At 34.2% G+C, this 25,774-nt stretch overlaps 1 protein-coding gene across 1 annotated transcript in view; it reads right to left on the bottom strand.

The window, feature by feature from the left end:
- LMBRD1 (LMBR1 domain containing 1) overlaps positions 1–25,774 on the bottom strand; it is a 129,614-nt gene that overhangs the window by 41,930 nt on the left and 61,910 nt on the right. Inside the window, exons 8-9 of the mRNA XM_036072669.2 lie at positions 24,350–24,475; positions 19,369–19,521 (exon numbers count right to left, since the gene is read on the bottom strand). Coding sequence (XP_035928562.1) covers positions 19,369–19,521; positions 24,350–24,475 — 279 coding nt within the window. The remainder of the gene's footprint in view (positions 1–19,368; positions 19,522–24,349; positions 24,476–25,774) is intronic.

Below are 25,774 nucleotides of genomic sequence, written 5' to 3'. Positions count from 1 at the left end.
ATAAATGAATTCAACAAGATTGCAGGATACAAGATCAACATACAAAAATCAGTTGTATTCTATACGCTAGCAGTGTACAGTCTGAAATGAAATTACAAAAACAATTCCATTTATAATAGCATCAATAACAAAATACTTAGCAGTAAATTTAACCAGGAGGTACAAGACTTGTAAACCAAAAACTACAAAACACTGTACAAAGAAATTACAGACTTGAATAAATGGAAAGACATTTCATGTTCATGGATCAGACTTAGTATTTCCAAGATGGCAATATTCCCTAAATTGATCTACATTTTCAGTGCAATTTCCATTAAAATCCCAACTGGCTTCTCTGCAGGAACTGGCAAGCTGATTCTAAAATTTACATGGAAATGCAAGGGACCCAGAAGAGCCAAAATAACCCTGAAAATGAACAACAGAGTTGGAGGGCTCACACTTCATAATTTCAAAACTTACTACAAAGCTACAGTAATTAAGACTATGTGGCACTGGACAGACATATAGAACAATGGAATGAACTGAGATTCCAGAAATAAAACTGTACATATATGTTCAACTGATTTTTGACAAAGGTACCAAGTAAATTCAGTGAGGAAAAGGATAGTCGGTTCAACAAATGGTGCTCAGATAAATGGATATCCACATACCAAAGATGAAGTTAGACATCCTACCTCACACCATATACAAAAATGAATTCCAAATGGTCCAAAGACCCATATGTAAGAACTAAAACTATAAAACTCTTAGTAGAAAACATAAGTGTAAATCTCCATAGCTTGGGATTAGGTTATGGTTTCCTACACCTAATACATGTAACAAAAGAAGAATAAATCAGACATCATCAAAAATAAAAATGTTTGTGCCTCAAAGAATACCATCAAGAAAAGTTGAAAATAGAGCTACCCTACGACCCAGCAATTGCACTACTGGGTATTTACCCCAAAGATACAAATGTAGTGATCCGAGGGGGTACATGCACCCCATTGTTTATAGCAGCAATGTCCACAATAGCCAAACTATGGAAAGAGCCAAGATGTCCATCAACAGATGAATGGATAAAGAAGATGTGGCATATATATAAAATGGAATATTATGCAGCCCTCAAAAAAACCAAAATCTTGCCTTTTGCAATTACGTGGATGGAACTAGAGGGTATTATGCTAAGCGAAATAAGTCAATCAGAGAAAGACAAGTATCATATAATCTCATTGATATGAGGAATTCTTAATCTCAGGAAACAAACTGAGGGTTGCTGTAGTGGTGGGGGGTGGGAGGGATGGGATGGCCGGGTGATAGACATTGGGGAGGGTATGTGCTATGGTGAGCGCTGTGAATTGTGTAAGACTGATGAATCACAGACCTGTACCTCTGAAACAAATAATACATTATACGTTAAAAAAAAAAAAGATAGTAGGAAGGGAAAAATGAAGGGGGGGAAATTGGAGGGGGAGATGAACCATGAGAGACTATGGACTCTGAGCAACAAACCGAGGGTTTTAGAGGGGAGGGGGTGGGGGGATGAGTTAGCCCGGTGATGGGTATTAAGGAGGGCACGGATTGAATGGAGCATTGGGTGTTATACGCAAACAATGAATCATGGAACACTACATCAAAAACTAATGATGTAATGAATGGTGACTAACATAATAAAATTTAAAAAAATAAATTAAAAAAAGAATACTATCAAGAAATGGAAAAGACAATTCACTGAATGGAAGAAAATATTTGTTTCCTGAATATAAAGAATTCTTACAACTCAACAATAAAAAGGCAACCCAATTTAGAAATGGCAAAGGATATGAATAGGTATCTCTCCAAAGAAAATATAAAAATTGCCAATAAGTGCCTAAAAAGATGCTCAACATCACTTATTAAGAAAATGTAAATCAAACCTACAAAGAGATACCATTTCACACTCACTAGGATGGCTATAATGAAAAAGATAATAACAGGTGAAGATGTAGAGAAACTGAAGCCCTCATATGATTCTAATGGGAATATAAAATGATATAGCTACTTTGGAAAATAGTCTGACATTTCATCAAACAGTTTAAAATATAGAGTTGCCACATGACCCAGAAATTCCACTCCTTGATATAATATCTAACAGAACTGAAAACATATATCCACACAAAAACTTGTATATGAATTTTATAGCAGTATTATTCCTATTAGCTAAAAAGTGGAAACATCCCAAATATCCATCAATTGACGATGGATAAACAAAATGTGGTATTACCTATACAGTGAAATATTATTCAACCATAAAAAAGAATGAAGTACTGCTATATGCACAACATGGATAAACCTTTAATAATATTACGCTAAGTGAGGGGCACTTGGGTGGCTCTGTCAGTTAAGCATCTGACTCTTGATTTCTGTTCAGGTCATGATCTCAGAGTCGTGAGATCAAGCCCCATGTCAGGCTCTGCACTCAGCACAGAGTCTGCTTAGGATTCTCTCTCTCCTCTCCCTCTGCCCCTCCCCCACCGCTCTCTCTCTCTCAAATAAATAAAAATCTAAATAATTATGCTACATGAAAGAAGTCAGACACAAAATGATACATATTGAATGATTTGATTTATATGAAATGCCCAAAATAGGCAAATCTATAGAGACAGAAAGTAGGTTAGTGGTGGCCAGGGGCTAGAGGGAATGGGGCAGACTGCTAATGAGTATGGAGTTTCTTTTTGAGGTGAAGAAAATGTTCCAGAATTAGATGGTGATAGCTGTATAACCTTGTGAATATACTAAAAAACACTGATTTGTACACTTTAAAAGGGTGAATTTTATGATATATGAATTAGATAACAATTAAAGAAAAATAAGTTACATAGGTCCACAATCACTTATCCACAATTCTGAAAAATTATCCTAGATATTGAACTTTTTTCCTAACTCATTTGTTGATAAAACCTGGCTTAAACTAACATGGAGATTTTTATACTCTTTATTTTAAACCCACTTTCTGTGAATATTCATATATTCACTGTAGAATTATTAACGTGCTTGAAAGAAGGAGAGATGCTGCTCAATCCTCTGGGGGATGTTATTAAGTATATAATAAATACACTTGTTCTAAAAAAAATGAAAAATTCTGAATTTTGCAGTATTTGACTAAGAATTTTTACAAAGCATTTTTGGTCCATCCTATACTGAACATAATCTGTTACATATATGTGTATACAAAACCAGAGAAAGGAACCAATTTGGTCGGAACTAAATGATTCAGCTAGAAAATATACAAACCCCTCCCTCCCCATACATATGGAACAGTAAGGCTAGCTTGAATAAAACAAAGGAGATTCAAGGGAGACAAGAAACATGAGAAGTTGGGGCTTCAATACAGGGAAAAGGTCTATTACCAAATGGGGATAGAAGAGAAAGACACCCTTAAAAAAACAACTGGCATTTAAAATTAAGTACAAAGCATGGCTAGAATTTTAAAAATTTAAATAAGCCTCATTCCTAACCCCTAAGTCTTCAGTTCCACTCCTCAGTGGTAACTACCATTAATTCTTACAAATCCTTCCCAAAATGTGTATGCTGAGGGGTATGTGTGTGTTTCGGAAGAGTATTTGCAACCTGAACATTAGTTTCAGTTAAAATACAACACACATCCTGAAGAATACTTTAAGCTTTTGTTTAAGAAATGATTTCATTTTATATAACACATGGAGCTTCATTTTAATGGCTGTAGAGCATAATACTTCCAAGTATGGAGGTAATAATTCATTAAGCCAATCTCCTACTGATGGACACTATTTTTACATGTGTTTATTAGAAACAAAGGTGTAACAAACAAAAAGGGATCCTTAAAAACTTAATAGATTTTTATAACATTTTTGAGTTTACAGAGAAATTGAGGTAACAGTACTGAAGTTCTTATAAACCTCTCTCTCCCATATAGTTTCTCCTATTAACATTTTGCATTAGTGTGGTACATCTGTTACAACTGTTAATACTGACACATTACCTGAAGTTCACAATTTACATTAAAACTTCAATGTTTGTGTTATAAAGTTCTATGGGGTTTGCCAAATTCATAACCTCATGTATTCACCATTACAGTATCACACCAAATAGCTTCACTGGCCTAAAATCTCCTGTTTCACATATCCATCTTATTTTACCTCACTCTAACCCCTGACAATCATTGATCTTTACTCTGTCTTTATGGTTTTGCCTTTTCCAGAATAGAGCTGGAATCATAAATTATGTGGTGTTCATAGACTGGCTTCTTTCACTTAGCAATATGTATTTAAAGTTATTTCTTTTTTGTGTGTGGTTTAATAGTTCATTTCTTTTTCTTTACTGAATAATATTCCACTGTATGGAAGTACCATAATTTGTCCATTTACCATGAAGGGTATCTTGGTTGCTTCCAAGTTTTGGCAATTATGAATAAAGCAACTACAAACATTCATGTGCAGATTTTTGTGCAGATATAACTTTTCAACACAACTGGATAAAAACCTAGGAGCATACTGCTGGATTGTATGAAAAGACCAAGTTTATTTAGTTTTATAAGAAACTTCCAGGGGTGCCTGGGTGGTGCAGTCAGTTAAGCGACTAACTCTTGGTTTGGGCTTGGGTTGTGATCTCAGGGCTGTAGGATCAAGCCCCGTGTCACATTTTGTGCTCAGCCCAAAGTCTACTTGGGATTCTCTCTCCCTCTCCCTCTGCCCCTCCTGCTTGCATGCTCTCTCTCTCCCAAATAAACAAATCTTTAAAAAAAAAGAAACTGCCAAACTGTGCTCCAAGATGGCAGTACAATTTTGCATTCCCATCAGCAGTGAATGAACTCCTGTTGTTCCACATCTTTGCCAGCATTTGGTTTTGTCAGATAATTTTTTAGATTTTAACCATTCTAATAGGTGTGAAATGGTACCTCATTGTTTTAATCTGCAATTCCTTAATGACATATTTATATGCTTATTTTCCATTTGCATATCTTCTTTTGGGATGGGTGTCCAAACTTTGGCCCATTTTTTAAAAATTGGGTAGTTTCTTATCATTGAGTTTTAAAAGTATTTTGTATATTTTGGATTGAAGCCCTTTATCAGATATGTATTCTGCAAATATTTTCTCTCAGTCTGTGACCTTTTTGCTCTCTTAACAGTGTCCTTCATAGAGCAGAAGTTTTTAATTTTGATGAAGTACAAGTTATCAAGTTTTTCTTTCATGGATCATGCTTTGGTGATATATTAAAAAACTAAGGTCAGCTAGATTTTCTTCTGTTATTCTCTACAAGTTTTATAGTTTGTTTTTTTTAATATAGTGGGTCCATAATTCACTTTAAGTTTTGTGAAAGGTATAATGTCTATGTCTAGATTCACTTCTTTTTATAGATGTCAAATTCTTTCAGCACCACTTGTTGAAAAGACTATCCTTTTTCTAATAAAATTCCTTTGCTCCTTTGTCAAAGATCAGTTGACTACAATATGGGTCTATATCTGGGATCTCTATTCTGTTTCACTGGTTTATATGTCTCTTCTTCCACCAATTCCATGCTGTCTTGATTACTGTAGCTTTATAGTAAGTCTTGATGTTGGGTGGTATCAGTCCTCTGACTTTGTTCCTAAGTATTATGCTGGCTATTTTGGGTCTTCCCCCCCAACCCTCACATAAGTTTTAGAATCAATTTGTCAATATCGACAAAATGCCTTGCTGGGATATAGATCAAGTTGGGAAAAATTGACCTCTTAAAAAATGTTGTTTTAGAGGGGCACCTGGGTAGCTCAGTCGTTAAGCATCTGTCTTTGGCTCAGGTCATGATCCCAGGGTCCTGGGATCGAGCCCCACATCGGGCTCCCTGCTCTGCGGGAAGTCTGCTTCTCCCTCTCCCACTCCTCCCTGCTTGTGTTCCCTCTCTTGCTGTGTCTCTCTCTGTCAAATAAATAAAAATCTTAAATGTTGTTTTAGAAATATAAATATATAGAACAGAAACCAAATTTTTCCTGTGTATTAATCAGATATAAATCATGTTACTTTCATTAAACCACAATAAAAAGGTGAAATGTTATAATCTATGAAGAATACCAAGTAAGACATTGCTTTTGTCAGAGTAAAAATACTGCTAATGCTACTAACTTTATATATGATGTTATCTAAACCAATGATGGATCAGCTGTCTAGAAAATTCTCCATTACCTACAAAGAAAATTTAAGTTCCTCTACCTCATTAACAGCATACCATTCCCCCAAATCTCTTCCCTTTCCCTTTTACATTAAGTTTAAAACCTTGTGTTCTTTTCATTTAAAGCAGTGGTTCTAAACTGGATAACCCCCCTTCAAAGGACATTTGACAATGTTTACAGAGAGTCTGTCATGATTTGGGGAGATGGGAGGGGTGGGGGTGGGCTACATCAAGTGGGTAAAAATGCTGCTAAAGGAACGCTGCTAAACATCCTACAATGCACAGGACAGTACTCACCCTCCCCAACAAAGCATTATTGGGCCCCAAATGACAAAGGTGCTGAGACTGGGAAAGTCTGATTTAAATTGAACCCTGCATGGTATTAGAAAGCAGCATAAATAAGCTATCATTTCAGCAAAAATAAACTTTTATCATTCTCTTAAAATCATTTTGTGTTTTGGTTTTAAGATGCTTATTAATAAGCTTAAAATACATCTCTTATCCTAGGATTTAATATCATCTGACAATGTAAAACAAAACTCCCAAGCAATATAGAAAGAAATAATATAGGGTGAGTTTTTTTTTAAGACACACCAGATTTCATAGGTGAATTTCCCATATCCATAAAATAACTTTTCTGTATCCAGGATATAACCAAAAACAGTAGAAAGTTACACCTAGACACTCAAACAAAAGTTATAGGTATAAAGTTAATTTCTATTGTATTTTATTATTAATGTTACCTTAAATAAAATACCATGTACTGCTTCCTTTTTTGCCAAAAGCAATGGCTGGTGTCGAGAAGGCTTAAGAAAAATTGTGTGTTTTTGAGGCATATTGAAGGATGTGAGCAAGGGAAACCTTTTTCTAGTTTTCTAACTGTTTAATAACAATGAGGTTAGGAAACAGAAGCATTGCCTCTTTAAAATTGCTTAGAATCTTGTTAATCAAAGAGTGGTCATGGACCAGCAGCATCAGTATCACCTGGGAGCTTGTTGGAAATACATACTTTGGGGGCTTAATTCAGGTGGACTAGATCAGAATCTGTATTTTAACAAGATTCCTCAGTAATTCTTACATTAAAATTGAGAAGCTGTGCCTTAAAAAAGTCATTTAGCATGTTAGATGACTACAATAAAAAGACACCAAGTCAATCTAGGTTAAGAGTTTGAAAAGAGCATTTTGAAATGGAGAACTGGATCTAAATTTTAACCCAAACTGGAATTTTCTTCTCTCCAGAGGCCATCTGACATCCTATGTCCAGTATTACATACTGAATGGCCATGGATCCCAAGCCCCTAACTCTAGATAGCAAATCAATTAGTCTTCAAGAATTTCCTCATAGGTAGAAGGTAAGAACACATGATTTTCATTATCAAATCTTGACAGGATATTATAAGTTATAGTTCTATGAAGAGAATTAAGTTTTACAGGTGCAAATGTTCTACAAAAGTTTTTTAAAAGGTTAGAAGATCAGTAATATTCAGCTCTGACTATAAATTATTATATTGTAAAGAAAATATTTGCAAAATATTGCAAAGAAAATTATTAATATTGCAAAGATTCCCATGGTGATTTGTCAGTGTAGTACCAGCTTATGATACTTGGTCATGGTTATAATTTTCCTTATATTAGAAGCGTTTTCTTCCAGTTCAATACTATTCAGATGGAAGAGACTTTCATAAAAATTGACATTAAAAATGGAAGTGGTAAGGATAATGCCAAAATTTGGGGGTTGGGGAGTAGGGGAGATCTAGTAAAAGTTAGGACTTTAATGCTTTGTTTTGACATAATTTCAGATATATGAGAAAACTGCAAAAATTGCACGAAGAATTTCAGGTATACCTTCCAGATTCTACAAATCTTAACATTTACCTTGTTTTATTATTCTTGCTGAACTATTATTTTTGAGTATGAGTTAAAGAAATATACTTCAATACCTATTCTCTAAAAGCAAATTCTTTCACATTATCACATTTCAACTGTCAAAATCAAGAAATTAATATTGATAGAATGCTATTATCTAATCTATAGACCTTATTCAAGTTTCAATTGTTCCACTAAAGTCCTTTATAGAAAAAAGTTTTGTTTTTTTACTGGTCCAAAATGCAATTCAGCATTATACATTGCTTTTGTCTGTTTAGTATCCTTTAATTTGGAAAAGTTCCTAAATCACTTTTATTTTCATGACCTTTAGATTTTGAGGAGTCAAGCACAGTTATCTGCATTGTCCTTTAATGTGGGTTGCCTATTTCCTCATACTTAATTCAGCTCATGTATTTTTGGCAAAAATGACAGAGGCACGATCATACCTATTGCCCCATTACTGATGAGCTTAATTTGGACCAGATGGTTAAGGTGGTTCTGGTCACGTTTCTCCACTGTAAAATTACTACTGTCCTCTTCGTAATTAATAAGTCTTAAAGGGAAATACTCTGAGATTATGCAAATATCCTGTTCTCACCAAACTCTCACCTTCTAATTTTAGTATTCATTTATGTCTCTTGCAAGGAACAGTATGTGGTGTTTGCCAAACACTGATTTTCTGGTATTCATTCTACATCTATTAGAATTCCACTGTAGGGAGAGCTTTCCTTTCTCCATTTACTTATTTATATCAATATATTCATATATTTTGATACCTAAATGGTCCCAAATTTAGGAACCAGGCGCCCCTTTAAGCTGGTTCCTTTTACCATACCTCAGCTACTCCTCAGCACATCCTCTCCTTCTGACATAGCAAGTGTGGGCTTATATACTTTCCCAGCACCAGTCTCAGCATCAACCATTTCTCCAATCAGTCCTGTTTCCTTACAATGAAGTTAGTGTTTTATCTATTAATTAAAACATACAGTACATAGAAATTATATTATGTTTTTCTTCTCTGTTTTCTGCTTTTATGTTTTTTTCCTTGTGTTTTCTTTTGACTTAACTTTGTCCTTTGCTAGCTTTTTGTGCTTGGAATTCAGTGTGCATATTTTTATCCTTTTATTTTTATTAATAAATGTGTTTATGGCGTTGACTTTCCTGATCACTATTTCCTGATCACGGTTTTAAATATATCCCATAGATTCTAATGATGTTTCCATCAAGTTTTTAGAAATTTTGCAATTTGTTTTTCTCCTTTCCTTTCACCCAGGAGTTGCTGAAAATAAAGGTTAATTTCCAAGTGAAAAGTGCCTTAGCTTATTGATTTTGTTATAATTTCTAGGTTTAATGCTGCATTGCAATCAGGGAAGAGTTGTTTGTAATACATCTACTCTGTAAAATTCATTAACAGTTTCTTCATGACATAATATATGATCAATTTAGTGAATGTTCCATGTGCACTTGGAGAGAAGGTGTAGTTGCTACTATTGGGACGTAAAGTTCAAAAGTTATGATACACCTTATTGATTATATTTAGGTCTTCTATAATCTTACTCAATTTTGTGTGCCTCAAATGTCTTACCCTGAGTATGGTGTTATGTTATTCTCGTACTGTTAACATATTTCAATCTATGTCTCCTTGAATCTCTTCTACTTCTTGCTTCATAAAGTTGGTTACTGTGTTCTTTGGTACATACTATTTTATCTACCTTGTAACTTGTGAATTTTCATATTAACAAGTATATTAGTTTTCTATTGCTACACTGACAAACTACTACAAATTTAGTGGCTTAAAACAACATCTACTTCTTATTCTGTAGGTCAGAAATCTGGGCACAGCACAGTTCTGCTAGTTCTCTGCTTAAAGTCACACAATACCAAGTTGTCAGCAGAGCTGTATTTCCTTCGGGAGGCTCTAGGGAAGAACCACTTCACGCTCTTTCAGATTGTTCACAGAATTCGGTTCCTTGAGGTGAAAGGGCTAAGGTCTTTATAGTCTTTGCTGGCTATCAGCTGGGAGTCTCTTAGTTCCTTAAGCTGCTTGCATTCCTTTTCACACTGCCCCCTCCATCTTCAAATTAGTAATGGCAAGTCAAGTCTTTCTCACATTTTTACTATCTCTCACTTACCCTTTATACTATATTTCTCTGACTCAGGCCAAAAAAGTTCTATGATTTTAAGGGGCCACCCAGATAATCCAGGATAACCTCCTTAAAGTCCGTAACCATAACTGCATCTGCAGAGTCCCCTTTGCCACTTCATTTAACATACTAAGGGTTCCATGGATTAGGGAATAGAAATCACTGGGGAAGGAGGAAGAGATTCTGACTATCACAAAAAGTATCCTTTGCTGGATTTAATGTTTTTAGGCTTGAAATTCTACTTTATCTAACATCAAGATCACTATATGTTTTCTTATTATTTCCATATGCCTAGCATATCTTTCAATACATACCTAGTTTTAGCCTTTGTCAATCTGTTTTAGGTGGCTCCTTTAAACAGCATATAGTTATATCTTGCTTTGTGAGGAAAATTAAAATTTTTCTTTTAATAGTGAGTTAGATCCACTCATATTTATTGATATGCCTGAAACATTAATCTCAACAATCTTACTGAGAATTATGTGTATATTTCTTGTGTTTCTCACTTAATATGTGTTCTTCACTCCTTTAGTTCCTTTTTGTCAAGAAGGTTTATACCTCTGTTTTAGTGTACTTCAATTTTCAAATGCCCTTAGCCCATTTTCTTATTTAGCCCTTTGGTATAGAGTTGTTTAATTTTTATGTATCCAATTCCCACCTAATTCCCCACACAGTAATCTATGAGAAATCCTACTTCTCTTTCTCCCTTCTTAACTGCATGATTTGTTTCATCAGAACATACAATGTTTATACATAGTCTCACCCTTGCCCACATCTTTTCTTCACAGATCTGCAATATTAAATATTCACCTTTATTTCTTTTGATGTTTTCCCTCTCACCTCTTGGTTGGTTAGAGCTTGGCAATTAGTGGATTTCTCAAGAGCACATGGGTACAGAATTCCCTGAGTTTTTAAATGTTTAAAAATTGTTTTTCTAAAAGATAGTTTGGCTAAATATAAACTTCTGGCTTCATACTTTTTCACTGTGACTTTTTTAATGTTCCCCCCATTCTTGCCTTGCTTTATCATGTTTTTTAAGAAGTCTGATTCTAACTATGTTGCCCCTGTAAAGTCAGTTGATTTTTTTATTTGGAAATCTTGAGGGCTCTTCTTTAATTTTGAAGTCAGTGTTACTAGGAAAATGCACATAAATTTTCCCAGGTACAAGGTGGCTCTTTCAATATGTAGATTCATGTCTGTCTATTTTTAGGTGGATTTTTTTTTGGAATATGGCTTTAAATATTAGTTCCTGCTAATTTGTTTTGTTTTGCTTCTGTGTGGATACCAATTAAACATATGTAGTTTCTCTTTCTCTTCCATTTCAACACTTTTTGATCCTTTTTATTTCACCTTGTTTTCTTTCTCTTGGTTGTTACCTACCTTTATTCAATACACTTATTAAATTTTATTTGAGTCTATTCTCCTTTGGACACCCTATAATTTTGTATTCATTTCTGAATTTAACTGTGTTTTCCTTCCATTTTTTCCCCACAGTCCACCTCTTCATTTCTCCCTGGTTTTTAGCCATTTGTTTTTTGTTTCTGTTTTTTAAATAGTGGTAAAAGATATATAACATAAAATTTACATCTTAACCTTTTTCTAAGTATACAGTTTTGTAGTGTTAAATACATTCATATTGTTGTGCAACCAATCTCCAAGAATTCTTTCTATCTTGCAAAACTGAAACTCTGTACCAATTCAACAACTCCCCATGTTTCCCTCTTCCCAACCCCTGGCAACCACCATTCTTTCTGTTTCTATGAATTTGACCACTCTGGATACCTCATATAAGTGGAATCATACAATTTTCGTGTGTGTGTGTGTGTGTGACTAGCTTAGTTAACTTTTAGGGGGTTTCAGATCAATCTCAGGCCCACCTCCAAATCTCCTCTTCTCTCTCTCAAGCAATTTTCCCCAAATTATCTTTGTTTAAACACAAATTTTTTCAGTAAGAGCTGAAGAGAACACTTGCTGGATTTGGGGATTTTTGTTTTGTTTTGTTTTTACTTATAGGTACAGTTGATTCTCATTTGCAGATTCTGTATTTGCAAATCCATTTACTCACTAAAATTTATTTATAACCTTAAAATCAATACTTGGGGCACTTGTGGTCTTCTAGGATATGTGCAGAGTAATGAAAAAATCTAAGTCACCTGATGTGCAAGTTCCCAGCTTGCACAACAAGGCAAACCATTTCAGGTCTCATACTGTAAACAAGTATCTTTTGTCTATTTAGTGTTACATTCTTTGTATTTTTGTGCTTTTGTATTGGTACTTCTGCTCTTTTAAACAGCCCCCAAGCATAGTGCTGAAGTGCTGTGTAGTGTTCCTAAGACTAAGAAGGCTGTGATTACTGAGAAAATACATGTGTTAGGTAAACTCTGTTCAGGCATGAGTTATAACTGCTGTTAGTCTTAAGTTCAACGTTAATGAATCAACCATATATATTAAACAAGTTGTTCTTCAAAACAAACACAAAAACAAAGTTATGTATTGATCAGTCACTGATTTCCAAGACCCAATCCAAGCTTTTCTACACACTTAAGTTTCATGACTGTACTAATATAAAGATGGATTAAGTCGCTTACAAGTGGGTTTATTCTTATATGAACTTCAGTATCCATACCATAAAGTTACTGGCAATCTACAAAAGACACTGTAGGTTACAGGAACTTTAACACACAATTACTACCAACCTAAACCACCCAAAACACATCTTAAGAAGCACCTACACTAAAGTATATATCTCATATAATGATCAAGTAAAAATCTGGAATGCACACTTATACTTCCAGTAAAACATTTAATAAGACTTCTTTAAAGTTAGAAAGTGCCAGTCTTTGTCTTTAGACATACTCAAACAGTATGGCCTAAAATAAACCACCACCACCATGTAAAACATACATGCTTTAAGTATTATTCTGAGAAAGGAAATCTGCTACATCTTTATAAATTTCAAAGGGTAAAATGACATGACAAAAATATTAGTAAAGAAACATAAAATATTTCCACACACCTTCAAAACAACAACGCATTGTCTGTGTACGATGAAATTATTTTTCACTGTTTGCTCACCTTATGAAATTTAGTTGGTTTATGTTTGTGTATATGTTGGGGGGTTAGGAGATTAGTGGGACAAGCAGAAATAAAAATTTTGCTAGTTCTTTATTATGGGTCTGATTCAAATAAACAGAACCAAAAATAATCAAATGCTTAGGAATAAATTTAAACAACGAGACAAAAGACTTATACACTGAAAACTACAAAACTGCTGAAAGAAACTCAAGTAGACATAAGTAAATGTAAAGATACACCATGTTAATGGACTTAAAGCCTTAATATTGTTAAAATAACAATAACACTGAAAGTGATCTACAGAATCAACACAATGCCTATGAAAAGTACAAAGGTGTTTTTTGGAAAGGTGTTTTTACGCAGAAACAAAAAAACCTATCCTAAAATTCATATGGAATTTCAAAAAATCTCAAATAGCCAAAACAATATTGCAGAAGAAAAACAAAGTTACAAGACTCATATTTCCTTATTTCAAAACTTACTACAAAGCTACAGTAATCAAAACAGCTTGGTACTGGCATAAAGGCAGATATATAACCAATGGAACAGACCCCAGAAATGAACTCTCCCATACATGATCCAAATTTGTATAATGTCTTCAAGATTCATCCATGTTGTAGATGTATCAAAATTTCATTCCTTTTTAAGACTGAATAATATTCAATTATATGTATATTTCACATTTTGTTTATCTGTTGGTGCACATTTGGGTTGTTTCCAACTTTTGGCTTTTGTGAATAATGCTGCTGTGGAAACTGGTGGATAAGTATCTGTTTGAGTCCCTGCTTGCAATTCTTTTGCAAGAAGCAGGCTCCCTGCTGAGCACAAAAGAACAAATACAGAATAATTCCACTTATATGAGATACCCAGAATAGGCAAATATATATATATATATATATATATAGTAAACATATATATACATATAGTAAATAAAGTAATATATATATAATAAAATCAAAAATTGTATTTAAAACCTAATGAATCTATAGGTTACCCAGGCCAATTAGCTGTAAAAGCTCATAGTATGCCCTTCTGTCAGGGAAGAATTTATTCAAGTATTTAATTAACATTAGACTGTATGCTTAGACATGTGTTCAGTATTATATATAAAAGTTGTTTTAAGGAGCCATTAACTTATTCTAATTAGATGCTTAGTTTTATAAATGTCTACAACACAAAACTGATTTTTTCCCTTGAGTTCTCCAGCAACATTTAAGAAGCTGAAAAATCCTATATATAGAACTATAACAATAGCAGCTGCAGTTTTCTGAGCTGTTTACATCAAAAGGCACTAACACTACATACATTATTTCTTTTAATTCCCATAACAAAAATAAGGTAAGTATGTAACTCCATTATAAGGATGAGAAAAGTTAAGGTTTAGAAAGGTGAAGTAACAGGGCATCTGGGTGGCGCAGTCGGTTAATTGCCCAACTCTTGATTTCGGCTCAGGTCAAGATCTCAGGGTCGTTAGACCAAGCCCCGTGTCAGGCTCCAAGCTCAGCAAGGAGTCTGCTAAAATTTCTCTCTCCCTCTGCCCCTCCCTGCACTTGTGCTCTCTCTCCCCCCCACCTCTCAGAAGTAAATAAATAAATCTTTAAAAAAAGAAAAAGAAAGGTGAAGTAACAAGTTTACATTGCTGGTGAGGATCAGAACAAGTACTCAAAACCAGATGTATGTGACAGCAAAATCCATGCCTCTGAAATGAGGTATGCAGGGATGCCTGGGTGGCTCAGTTGGTTAAGTGTCTGCTTTAGGCTCAGGTCATGATCCCAGGGTCCTTGGATAGAGCCCCGCATCAGGATCCCTGCTCAGCGGGGAGCCTGCTTCTTCCTCTCCCTTTGCCCCTGCCCCTCCCCCACCCTGCTTGTGCTCTCTCTCTCTCTCTCTCTAATACATAAAAATCTTAAAAAAAAAAAAAAAAAAAGAAGAAGAAATGAGGTATGTATACCCCGCAAAATACATGGTAATGTGAAATCACAAGATCAGTAGGTATCTCAGGGGATCTAATCTTAAGGAAAAAAAATTATATTTTCTCAAAAAAATCATATAATCATCAAAATCATCAAACTCTGAACTTTTGCATTTGCAAAAATTTAAATCTAATACATTTTATAATAAAATAAACATGGATTAGAATACAGAGTAAAAGGCAATACTAGCACAAAATTTTGAGATAGAGCATAACTTCAAAGAAATTTTGTATCAGGAGTTTTTCACAGGTCTTAAGTCACCTCCGGGATGTACTGAGCAATGCAGAGGAATTAGTGGGCCTATCTCTACCTTCTTCCACTAGGACTACTTGGATGATAATGTTTAAGAAGCACTTAGAGCATGTGACTTCCTATTTCTGAATTATATCAACTGTGCACAAACACACTGAAGAATAATTTTCATATTTCATCTGAGTAAAAAAAAGCAGTGCTTATCTCTTCACATTCATGTTAAACCCTCAATTATAGAACAGTTAAGTTTATATCCCCAGAGTTTTCCTTCAGGCATGTCTATTACTCCTAATTATTCCTATTATTCCTAACAGGCCCAGAAAATGAAAGACAGGTAAGCATTTAGATCCATATTCAAGAATAATACATTTATATAACAAAAAGAGTAAGTGGTAAATTGACTGTATGGGAGGTTTTAGCCAGTGCAATAAGAAAAAAAAAGCACCTGGAACTCTTAGATTGAAAAGGAAGAAATAAAACTGTCTTTTAGCAGCTAACATGTTCATGTACATAAAAATTCCTTAGGAATCTATAATAAGGCTACTAGAAGTAATAATTTAGCCAGGTTGCATGATATGAGATCAATGTACAAAAACAAATTTCTACATACTAAGAAGCCAATAACTGAAAACTGAAATTAAATAAAATCATGTGTAACAGTATAAACAAAGATACAGATATATTTATCAAAATATTTGAAAGACCTCTATGCTGAACCTACAAAATACTGCAAAGAGAACTTTCAGATATCATAAATAAATGGAAAGATCTCATGCTCATGGACTAGAAGATTCAGTATTAAGATATTAAAGCCAGCACCCATCTTGTCAGTTCAGATGAGAGAATGAATACTAAAGGGCCTACCATCCCTGGGCACGGCTGGATTGGCCAGGGCACCTGTAAATATAAACCTTGTTTTATACAACCCCACTAGCTTACAAGTAAAGATATAATCACCAAATTTACCTAATGAAATTTCTAACATTTAGAATAAAGGTATTTTTCAGATTCCAAGTCTCTTGAGATGGAAAAGACCTCTGAGGCACCAGACAAAGCAGTACTAGAGTGAGTACCTGCTAACATGGGCCTCCAATCAGTGGGGCTGACCTTCTCAGGAGGCCCCCTGCCCCAAATTTTGCCTTTAAAAACCTTCACTTGCAAGCCATCAGGTAGCTGAGGTCTTTAGAGCATTAGCTCCCTGTTATCCTGGGTGGTGCCACACCAATATCGTTCTTCACTGCAAAAGGCTGGTGTCAGTTTTTACTGGCTTGCTGTGCATCAGGTGGACGAACTCTCATTTGGTTCAAGTTTACAATATCAATTCTCCCCAAATTTCCCTACAGATTCAAAGTAATCCCAATAGAAATCCCAGTGGGTCTTCTGTAGAATTCTACGTTGATTCTAAAATTTATATGGAAATGCAAAGATCTAGAATAGCTAAAACAATATTGAAAAAGAAAAACAAAACTGAAGAATTTATACTCCTTGATTTCATGACTGATTGTATAACATACCAGTAATCAAGTTTTAGCATAAGGACATATAAATCAATGGAGCAAAAAAGAAAGTCCTGAAATAGACCCACACATACACATTATCAATTGGTTTGACAAAAGTACCAAGGAAAGTCAATGAGCAAAGAACAGTCTTGACAAAAATGCTACTGAAACAACTGAATATCCATATGGAAAATAAACCCTTAAGTTATACCATCCCACAATATTAACTTAAAATGGACTGCAAACCTAAAATATAAGAGCTAAAACCATAAAATTTCCAGAAGAAAACATATGAGAAAATGATTGCAATAAAAATTTAAGGAACATCTCTTTGAATGACAGTTTAAGAAAACATAAAGGCAAGCTATAAAGTAAGAGACAACATTCACAATACATATATTTCACAAAGTACTTAATGCAGCATATATAAAGAATTCTTGTAACTCACTCATAAAACAATTTTAAAAAAAGGACAAAAGATTTACACAAGCATTTTAAAGAAAATACACAATAAGAATACTAAAAAATGCTCAGTATCATTAGTCACCAAGGAAATGCAAATCAAAACCATAATGAATTAGTATTATACATCCATCAGAATAACTATTACAAAGTTACAATCTAAGAGTTGACAAGGATGTGAAGCAATTTGGAATCCCATATTGCTGTGGGAATGCAAAATGGTACAACAACTTTGGAAAATACATTGCAGTTTCTTATAAAGTTAAATGTACATTAAACATTACACTCAGAAATTCTACTCCTAGTTATTTACCCAAGAAAAATGAATGAAATGAAAACACACATCTATACCAGATGTTCACATCAGCATTATTCATAATAATCTCAAACTGGAAATAACTCAAATCTCCACTAAAAGGTGAGTGGATAAACAAATTGTGACATAGACAGACACATCAGGATGCTACCCAGCAGTAAAACAGAATGAATTCCTGAAAGAAAACATGCAACATAGACAAATCTCAAAAACATTTTGTTGCACCAAAAAAGCCAGAAAAAAGATTATACTACACTCTATGATTTCATTTACATGAAATTATAGAACACAAAAAAACTAAACTATAATGACAGAAAGACATCAACGGCTATCCAGGGTCTGAGTTCGATGGGACAGGGGAAGACATCAAGTAGCTTTTCGGAGTGATGTGGATCTTCCATATCTACATATCTGTATTTGGCAAAATCAATCTGCACACTTATTAAAGTTGATTTAAAAATCCCTCTACACATGGGTTCAGTGAAATAGGACAGAGTGTGTTTAAATCAAGGCAGCCCATGTTAGACCAGTTATAAATATTTATAAAGAAGCCATATAAAAAATATAGAATTAAGGTAAGGTTAAGGAGATTAAAAAAAAAAAGATTGAGGAGGATTTCATCATACTTCTGATATTATAAAGACAATCACCCCGCAAAAAAGGAGCGGTGACTCTTCAATAAAACTGATTCTAACAGAAGGTTTAAAAATACACAATAGATCTAACTGATTACGATATATTTTTGAAGAACTCTTTCAAAAAGCAGGTTTTTAAGGTGAGCAGTCAATGCATTTCCTTATTTCCTTTCTAATTACAAGAGGAAGACAAAGCAGAACTCAACCTGACTAACCCTTTCACGAGGCTCTCTAAAACATTTTTTTTTAAAACTTAGCCAAAACCCACTTTATAGCTTCACCTTGCCTAACTTTCCTTAAACCAGTCTATTCACTGCACTTTCTAAATTACAACTTACACACTATTATATACATAGCTTGGTGTTTGAAATGCCAGATACAGAATGGACAATACAGAAGTCTATGGCCAGCAGTTCTAGCTACTTTTTAGACTCAGAGTTGTATTATTATGCCCTTAGTTCAATGTAGGTACCACTGTCTGAAGAATTCATGGCTAGCAAATGATACTTTCAAAAAAGAAAAGAAAGGAGGAAAAGAAGGAGGGAGGGAAGCAGTAAGGACTAATTAATGGTTTTCTGTCCTAAATAATACCTTTTTATATACTTTCAGAAACATACCATCTAACAATGAAGCAAATTCTATTACTTTCAGTTTATAGGGTTCCTGAGTTCTAATATAGGTCCCAGTTCTCCTATTTATGGAGAAGTACAAACTTGCAAAATGTGTTAGCAACACACTGTATTACTTTCTTATATTTTAAATTTCCCAGCATCTCTGTTATAATACTTGCTTTACACATGAGTAAATGAATGAAGCTCAGAGAGGTGTGTAACCGGCCCAAACTACCAAGTGACAGAGCTATGATTCAAAATCACTTTAACTCCGAAATCCATGCTCGTAAGTACCATGCTGTAATTCCTCACAAAGAGAACTCAATTACTCTAAGAGGTCTACATAAACTTGGGAAAAGAGTGACAACATAATTTTTTTAAAACTCCATTTACCTTCAGGGGACGCAGAGCACCACAAAATTTTGTCCACCAGCTGTTTTCAATGAATTCTAAGTGCCTCTCTCTTTTCCTAAGTGTTCGTAACCTTTCTTCAAATTGTTTTAAGGCGCGTTTATCCCTTGCTGGCAAAGGTCGACCATCTTTGCTCTGCAAGTAACAGAACAAAATAAAACAGTTTTTTACCATTAAGGTCTTAGTAAAGTACCCATCAGATTTATCAAATTATGCAACAAAACCTTTTTTAGGTTGGATACTCCCTAGGCAAATTTACAAACTGGAAAAAAAAAAAAATGACATCTTTGTGACAATACACATCTCTGAACCAAGATCAGCATCAAAATATAGATGTGTGTACATTTAACACCGAACTTCTTGATTCCTATTTTCCAAATATATGGTAAAGTTACGTGGAAAGGAGATAAATATCTTTAAAAATGCCCTTTTTATGGGGCACTTTATTCAATTTGTTCAATTACTCTCTCTCACCTCCAAGCTCCTCTTTCTATCCCTTATCTTAATATATTTGGTTCTACCCCTTCTCTCCCTTTGGTCAGCCCCTGACTCAGATACAGCAGAGGGATGTAATACTAGTATGTGCTATGCAGAGGTATTTATAACAATTGCTAAGAAATGTCACTTTCTTATTCTCCAAGTACTTTTGCAAGTAAGTCATGTTTTCTTCGGCCAGCCTACTGAGAGGTAACTTTCATCCATCTATTTTTATGTGATGCTTACTATAACCATAAGCAGTACCTTTCTCAATGGTGGTTCAAAGATAACACTTTCCCGCTTGAACTCCCCTGCCCCCAAGTATCTTCAACTGGATACAATAATTAATTACAATAATATGACAATTGCTAAGTACAAAAAGGTGAAACATAAATTTGTTTGCTTTTATTGGAAGCAACAAGAAAAATATTTACATGGAACTGCGTTTTTAAAATGTAAAGACATCAGGGGCGCCTGGGTGGCTCAGTTGGGTAAGTGTCTGCTTTCGGCTCAAGTCATGATCCTGGGGTCCTGGGATTGAGCCCTGCATCCGGCTCCCTGCTCAGTGGGTAATCTGCTTTCTCCCTCTCCCTCTGCCTCTGCCCCTCCCCAACTCATGCTTGTGCTCGCTCTCTCTCAAATAAATAAAATCTTTAAAAAAAATAAAATGTAAAGACATCAGATATTAAAATGTTAATATCCCTATTCAGGTTTAAATAGATTCTTAAGAGAGAGACAACAAAATTGCTCTCTACATATGCAGTGCAGCCTCATCTGAAATCACAGCTATAATGAAGACAATATTCAAATATTCTTTAATAAAGATATCTACACAGTAATAATGATCTCTTTACATAATGGCACTGCCATACTCTTCTGGAACCAGCCGTCGTCTTCCATACTTTATCAAACTGCTTCTCGAACTTTATCATGCGTAACAATTACCTGAAAAGTTTGTTAAACACAGATTTCTAGACCCTATAAAATTTAGGTGGCCTTGGGTGGGGCCTAAAACGTGCATTTCTACCAAAGTCCCAGGAGATGCTGGTGCTACTGTATACTTGGCACGCACTAGACTATATTTAATTATCTCCATTCCTTTAAGTACAATGGGTACTATCGAACTTCTTCCCAAGAAAAAGGAACCTCAGAGAAAGGTATTTTTGGAAGGACAAAGGAATAAAACAAACATTCCCTTGTAGAAGATAGATCCAGGCAATAATACTTCAAGTGTGTGGCATGAGAAAGGTACAGTACTTTGTATCGTAAACATACAATTTTTCTCAGAAATGCCATTCTAATATCCAAAGGATACCAACAATGAGGTAGTTTTATTTAACAACTAGCTTTCACTATTTCAGAAAAAAAGTTAGTAAACCGATTTAAGGGTCCACTAAAAATAAACCCAAGTTATATATCTGTCTACTTGGTGAGTATTTCAGTGGAGTAAGGGCTTTGCCTCTGCTTTGCCTATTGACCAAAACAATATAAGAATAATTTTGGTCAGAGAAACAAACACCAGGATAGAAACCCAGCAGTCAACTAATTATCTCATCTGGAAAAAAAAATGTAATTATAAAGCATATGAATACATACCTTTTGTTTTAAAAAAAGTAAAACATGAAAGCTTCCCTTCGTACTATCCCAGAGTACCACTGCCCTTTCCTACTATTACCTCCATTAAGCAATACAATATCCTTCTACACATTTTCTATGCATTTGCATGCATGCATATCTGTTAATATTCGTGTGGGTTTTTGTTGTACATAATAGCTAACATTTCTTGAGCACATTTCTTGTGCCTAAAACCGATCTGTTCTTTACCGTTTATTCTCCTTAAATCTTCATAATATAACTTTGAAGTTGGTAGTAATATTATTTCCATTTATTAGAGTAGGAAAATAAGGCCCACAGATAATTACATGCATAATAAGGAGGGCTAGAATTTGAACTGAGAGAATCTGATTTGATTCTATTAAGATATATTCTTCAGTCTATATAAATCTACCTCATGCATACCACATTATACCATGGTATATTAATAAATACCTTATTTTTGAACATTTAGATTGTTTTCTTTTTTGGGAAGCATTAACGATGTGCATGAACATCCTTCTTCACCCAGATATAAGTATATACATATACTTGAGTCAGAGATGCTCCTAGACATCAACTGCTGGATTAAACTTTATTAAAAGGGATGTGTTTGTGTGTACAGGCACATGTCATATCATACAATTTTCTTTAAAAAGCTGTATATTTTACATTCCCACAAGCAGTATATCTATCCCCAAAATCTCACTAATACCTGACAAAGGTAAAAATTTTAAAGACTTCTAAAAGATAAAATATTGAGATGCTCTAATTAGCATATCTCTGATTACTATCTCTGATAACAGGGTGACCAACCATCCTGGTCTCTGTACTCCAAGTTCCATGTCCTGGAAAATCCCCTCAGGTCCCAGGCAAACTGGAATGCTTGGTCAACCTACTTACTACTGAAGAGCTGAAGCATCATTTTATATTTTTCACTGAAGAATTTAATTTTTCCTTCAGTAAACTCTATTTGGGTCTTTTGTTCATTATTTCTATGTATTGCTTGCCCTTTATTCTAACTGATTTGAAGATGTTCTTTATACATACTCATACTGCAGATTATTTCCTCCTACATTATAGACTTTCTTTTGGTGGTGCTTTTTGGGTACATAAATTTTACTTAAAAATGTAGGGGCGCCTGGGTGGCTCAGTCGGTTGAGTGGCTGCCTTCGGCTCGGGTCATGATCCTGGGGTCCTGGGATCGAGCCCCACATCCAGCTCCCTCCTGAGCGGAGAGCCTGCTTCTCCCTCTCCCTCTGCCTGCCACTCTGCCTACTTGTGCTCTCTGTTGAATAAATTTAAAAAAAAAAAAAAAAAGTAAAACTCACCAATCTCTCAATTAGCATTTGGGGTTTTTTTGTGTCATGTTTAGAAAGGTCTTCTATACACCAAGATAAAATTTTACTTTCACTTTCTCCTAATGTTTTGTAAATTTTGTATTTGATTTGAATTCAGGGGGTCTACGAAAATTTCATATTTTGTCTTTTATAAATTTCCACCTAAACTTACGAAAAACTGTCATCTCTACAATATTCAATCTTCCCAATCAGGAACTGATGAAGTTCTCCATATATTTCAGTCTCCTATTATGTATTGCAATAAATTTTATTTAATTTCTACCAGGACGATTCTGACATTTCTTATTATTTTATAGTCTGCAGCTATTGTGAATGAGACCATTTTCTACTACATCTTCCAACTGGTTAATGATTTCTATATGTTTGTATCCAGGCACTTTGATGAACTCTTATTAGTTCCATTAATTTGTTGATCATCCTTTCAGATTTTCTTGGTAGATGATATGTGAATAATAAGGATATTTCCCTTTTCCTCTCTCTCCCTCTTATGTTTATACTGGCATTCTCTCTTATCTGACAAGGACCTCCAGGAATATGCTAATGAGCAACAATGATACCGACCACACTGACCTATGTGTGACTTCAATGGGAATGTTTAATTCATCATTAAGTATGACAGTCATTATAGATTTCCTTTCCTAAGTACTCTCTTCTCTTCTAATTTGGTAAGGCTTTTTTTTAAAAAAAAAAAAAAAAACGTAACTACAAATTGACTTTTACTAAATATTCTTTAGCAGCTATTAAAATGCTTATATTTCTCATTTATCCTCACTACATTAAACTACTTTAGTAGATTTTCTAATGTATCATCCTTGAATTTCTAGGATAAACCTAATCTGATAATTATAAAATATTCTTATTACAGCACAGGTTTGAATTGCTAATATTTTTCCTTATATTAAAACATTTGCTTCTATGTTCATGAGAGACCAGTACATATGTAGTCTTCTTTTTTGTATGCAATTATCATCCGATTTCTGTATCAGGATTATGCTAGTTTAATACTATTTAGTTTTAGCTAGTTTAGAAATGTTCTATAAATAGGTTTTATGTGTTCTATAAGTATTATTTATCTGTTCTATAAATATGTTCTATAAATAATATTTATCTGTTACTTGAAGGTGACAGAGGAAGAAACTTCATTGTGTTTTTAGAAGTATATTCAATTGGCAAGTCATTACATGCAATTTTTAGCTTATTCCACTAGTACATAAAACTTGAACATAAGTGATACAGTAAAATCTGATGTTACACATGAAATCAACATACCTGGGAATAAGCAAGGTCTTGATCATACCTGAGCAAAACTTTTGCTTTTACTTGTTAGAACACTGATAGAAATTCTCAAATTGTCAGTGTCTTACATTTCACAGAAGACAAATTTTAAAACCATGGACATAGTTTGTTAAGGATATGTTGAAAAATTCAAATGATGTCAAAATATGGGATTGCCAATGTCTAAGTCATATCAGAAAGTAGTGCAAAGACAGTGTGCTTTTATACTTCCCAATTACAATAAAATAACAACTCACTTTTGATTTAATCGTTTGAATGTGCTGCTCCACTTCTTCAATGTCTTCAGTGTTTTCTAAACGTTCATAAGCAGCACTTCTGGTGCCTTTTATTAGATTTAAAGGTAATGCAGACATGCCATAGGCCTAAAAGAAACAAAATTAAAATGTGTTTTAGTACTACTATTTTATACATACAGTTCTGAGGGAAAAATGTCCTTTAAACTTTAAAGCAAGTGCAAGAGTAAGCAGTTGTGAAGGATTATACTCACTGAAGAACATAGTACATGGGAATGAATCATGACATACTGTCTCATAATTCTCTTATTTCACACAGTTATATAAACTGACATCTGTAATACTAACTATTCACAGAATAGATAACATGTATTGTTCAAAGGAAAAGCTGCAAAATTAATAAGCTCTAAATGGATTAAGGACTTGAACATAAGACCTGAAAACATAAATCTCCTTGAAGAAAATATAGGTAGTAAAAGACCTGAAACCATAAATCTCCTTGGAGAAAATAGAGGTAGTAAGCTTTTTGACATTGCTCTTGGCAATATTTTTTTGGATATGTCTCTTTAGGCAAGGGCAACAATAGCAAAAATAAATAAATGGGACTATACACAGTGAAGGAACTCATCAAAAGGAAAAGGCAACTTACCGAATGGAAGAAGATACTTGCAAATGACATATCCAGTAAGGGGTTGATACCCAAAATATATAAAGAACTTGTACAACTCAGTAACAAAAACAAAACAAAAAAGAAAAAACCCAACCTGATTTAAAAATGGGGCCTGAACAGACATTTTTCCAAGAAGACATACAAATGGCCAACAGGCACATGAACAGATGCAAGATCACTAATTATCAGGGAAATGCAAATCAAAACCACAATGAGATACTATACTATATATAGTAAACCCTGACTAAAATTTATTTTAATACATACATATTATTTAATTAGCATACCAATTATCTATATACAGTTTATTATAAGTTTTAAGTATAATTAATCATTTTGCTAAGTATTTTAAATATTTTCCTACAAGTATTTTCTAATGTTAATCAGCATTAAGAATAAACATATTATATTTTTCCATATTAGCCAGTCCCAAATGATGATTTTTAATTCTAACCGTTAAAAACACTTAATGACAATTGCCACATGACCGTTATTCTAAATCATTAAATCTTTAGAAACAAAACTGACAACTATCACTTCCTGGTTGCAGCAACAGGCTCTAAAGCAGACACATTACATATTTTAAATCTTTTTTCATTTTCCTCCTGAGCACACAGCCAAACTACTTTAGCCAGTCTCCCCTGAAGTTAAGTAGGCTCATGAAATTGAGTTCAAGACAATGAATGTAGGCAGAAGTGATGAAGGCTATTTCTTAGGCTTAACCCCAAAATTTCAAAATATCCCAGGTGATCTTGCAT

This window comes from Halichoerus grypus, chromosome 9, assembly GCF_964656455.1.
Source record: "Halichoerus grypus chromosome 9, mHalGry1.hap1.1, whole genome shotgun sequence".
In the NCBI taxonomy this organism is placed as follows: Eukaryota; Metazoa; Chordata; class Mammalia; order Carnivora; family Phocidae; genus Halichoerus; species Halichoerus grypus.
The sequence above is the reverse complement of the archived record's forward strand: the minus strand, read 5'-3'. Positions and strand labels throughout refer to the sequence as shown.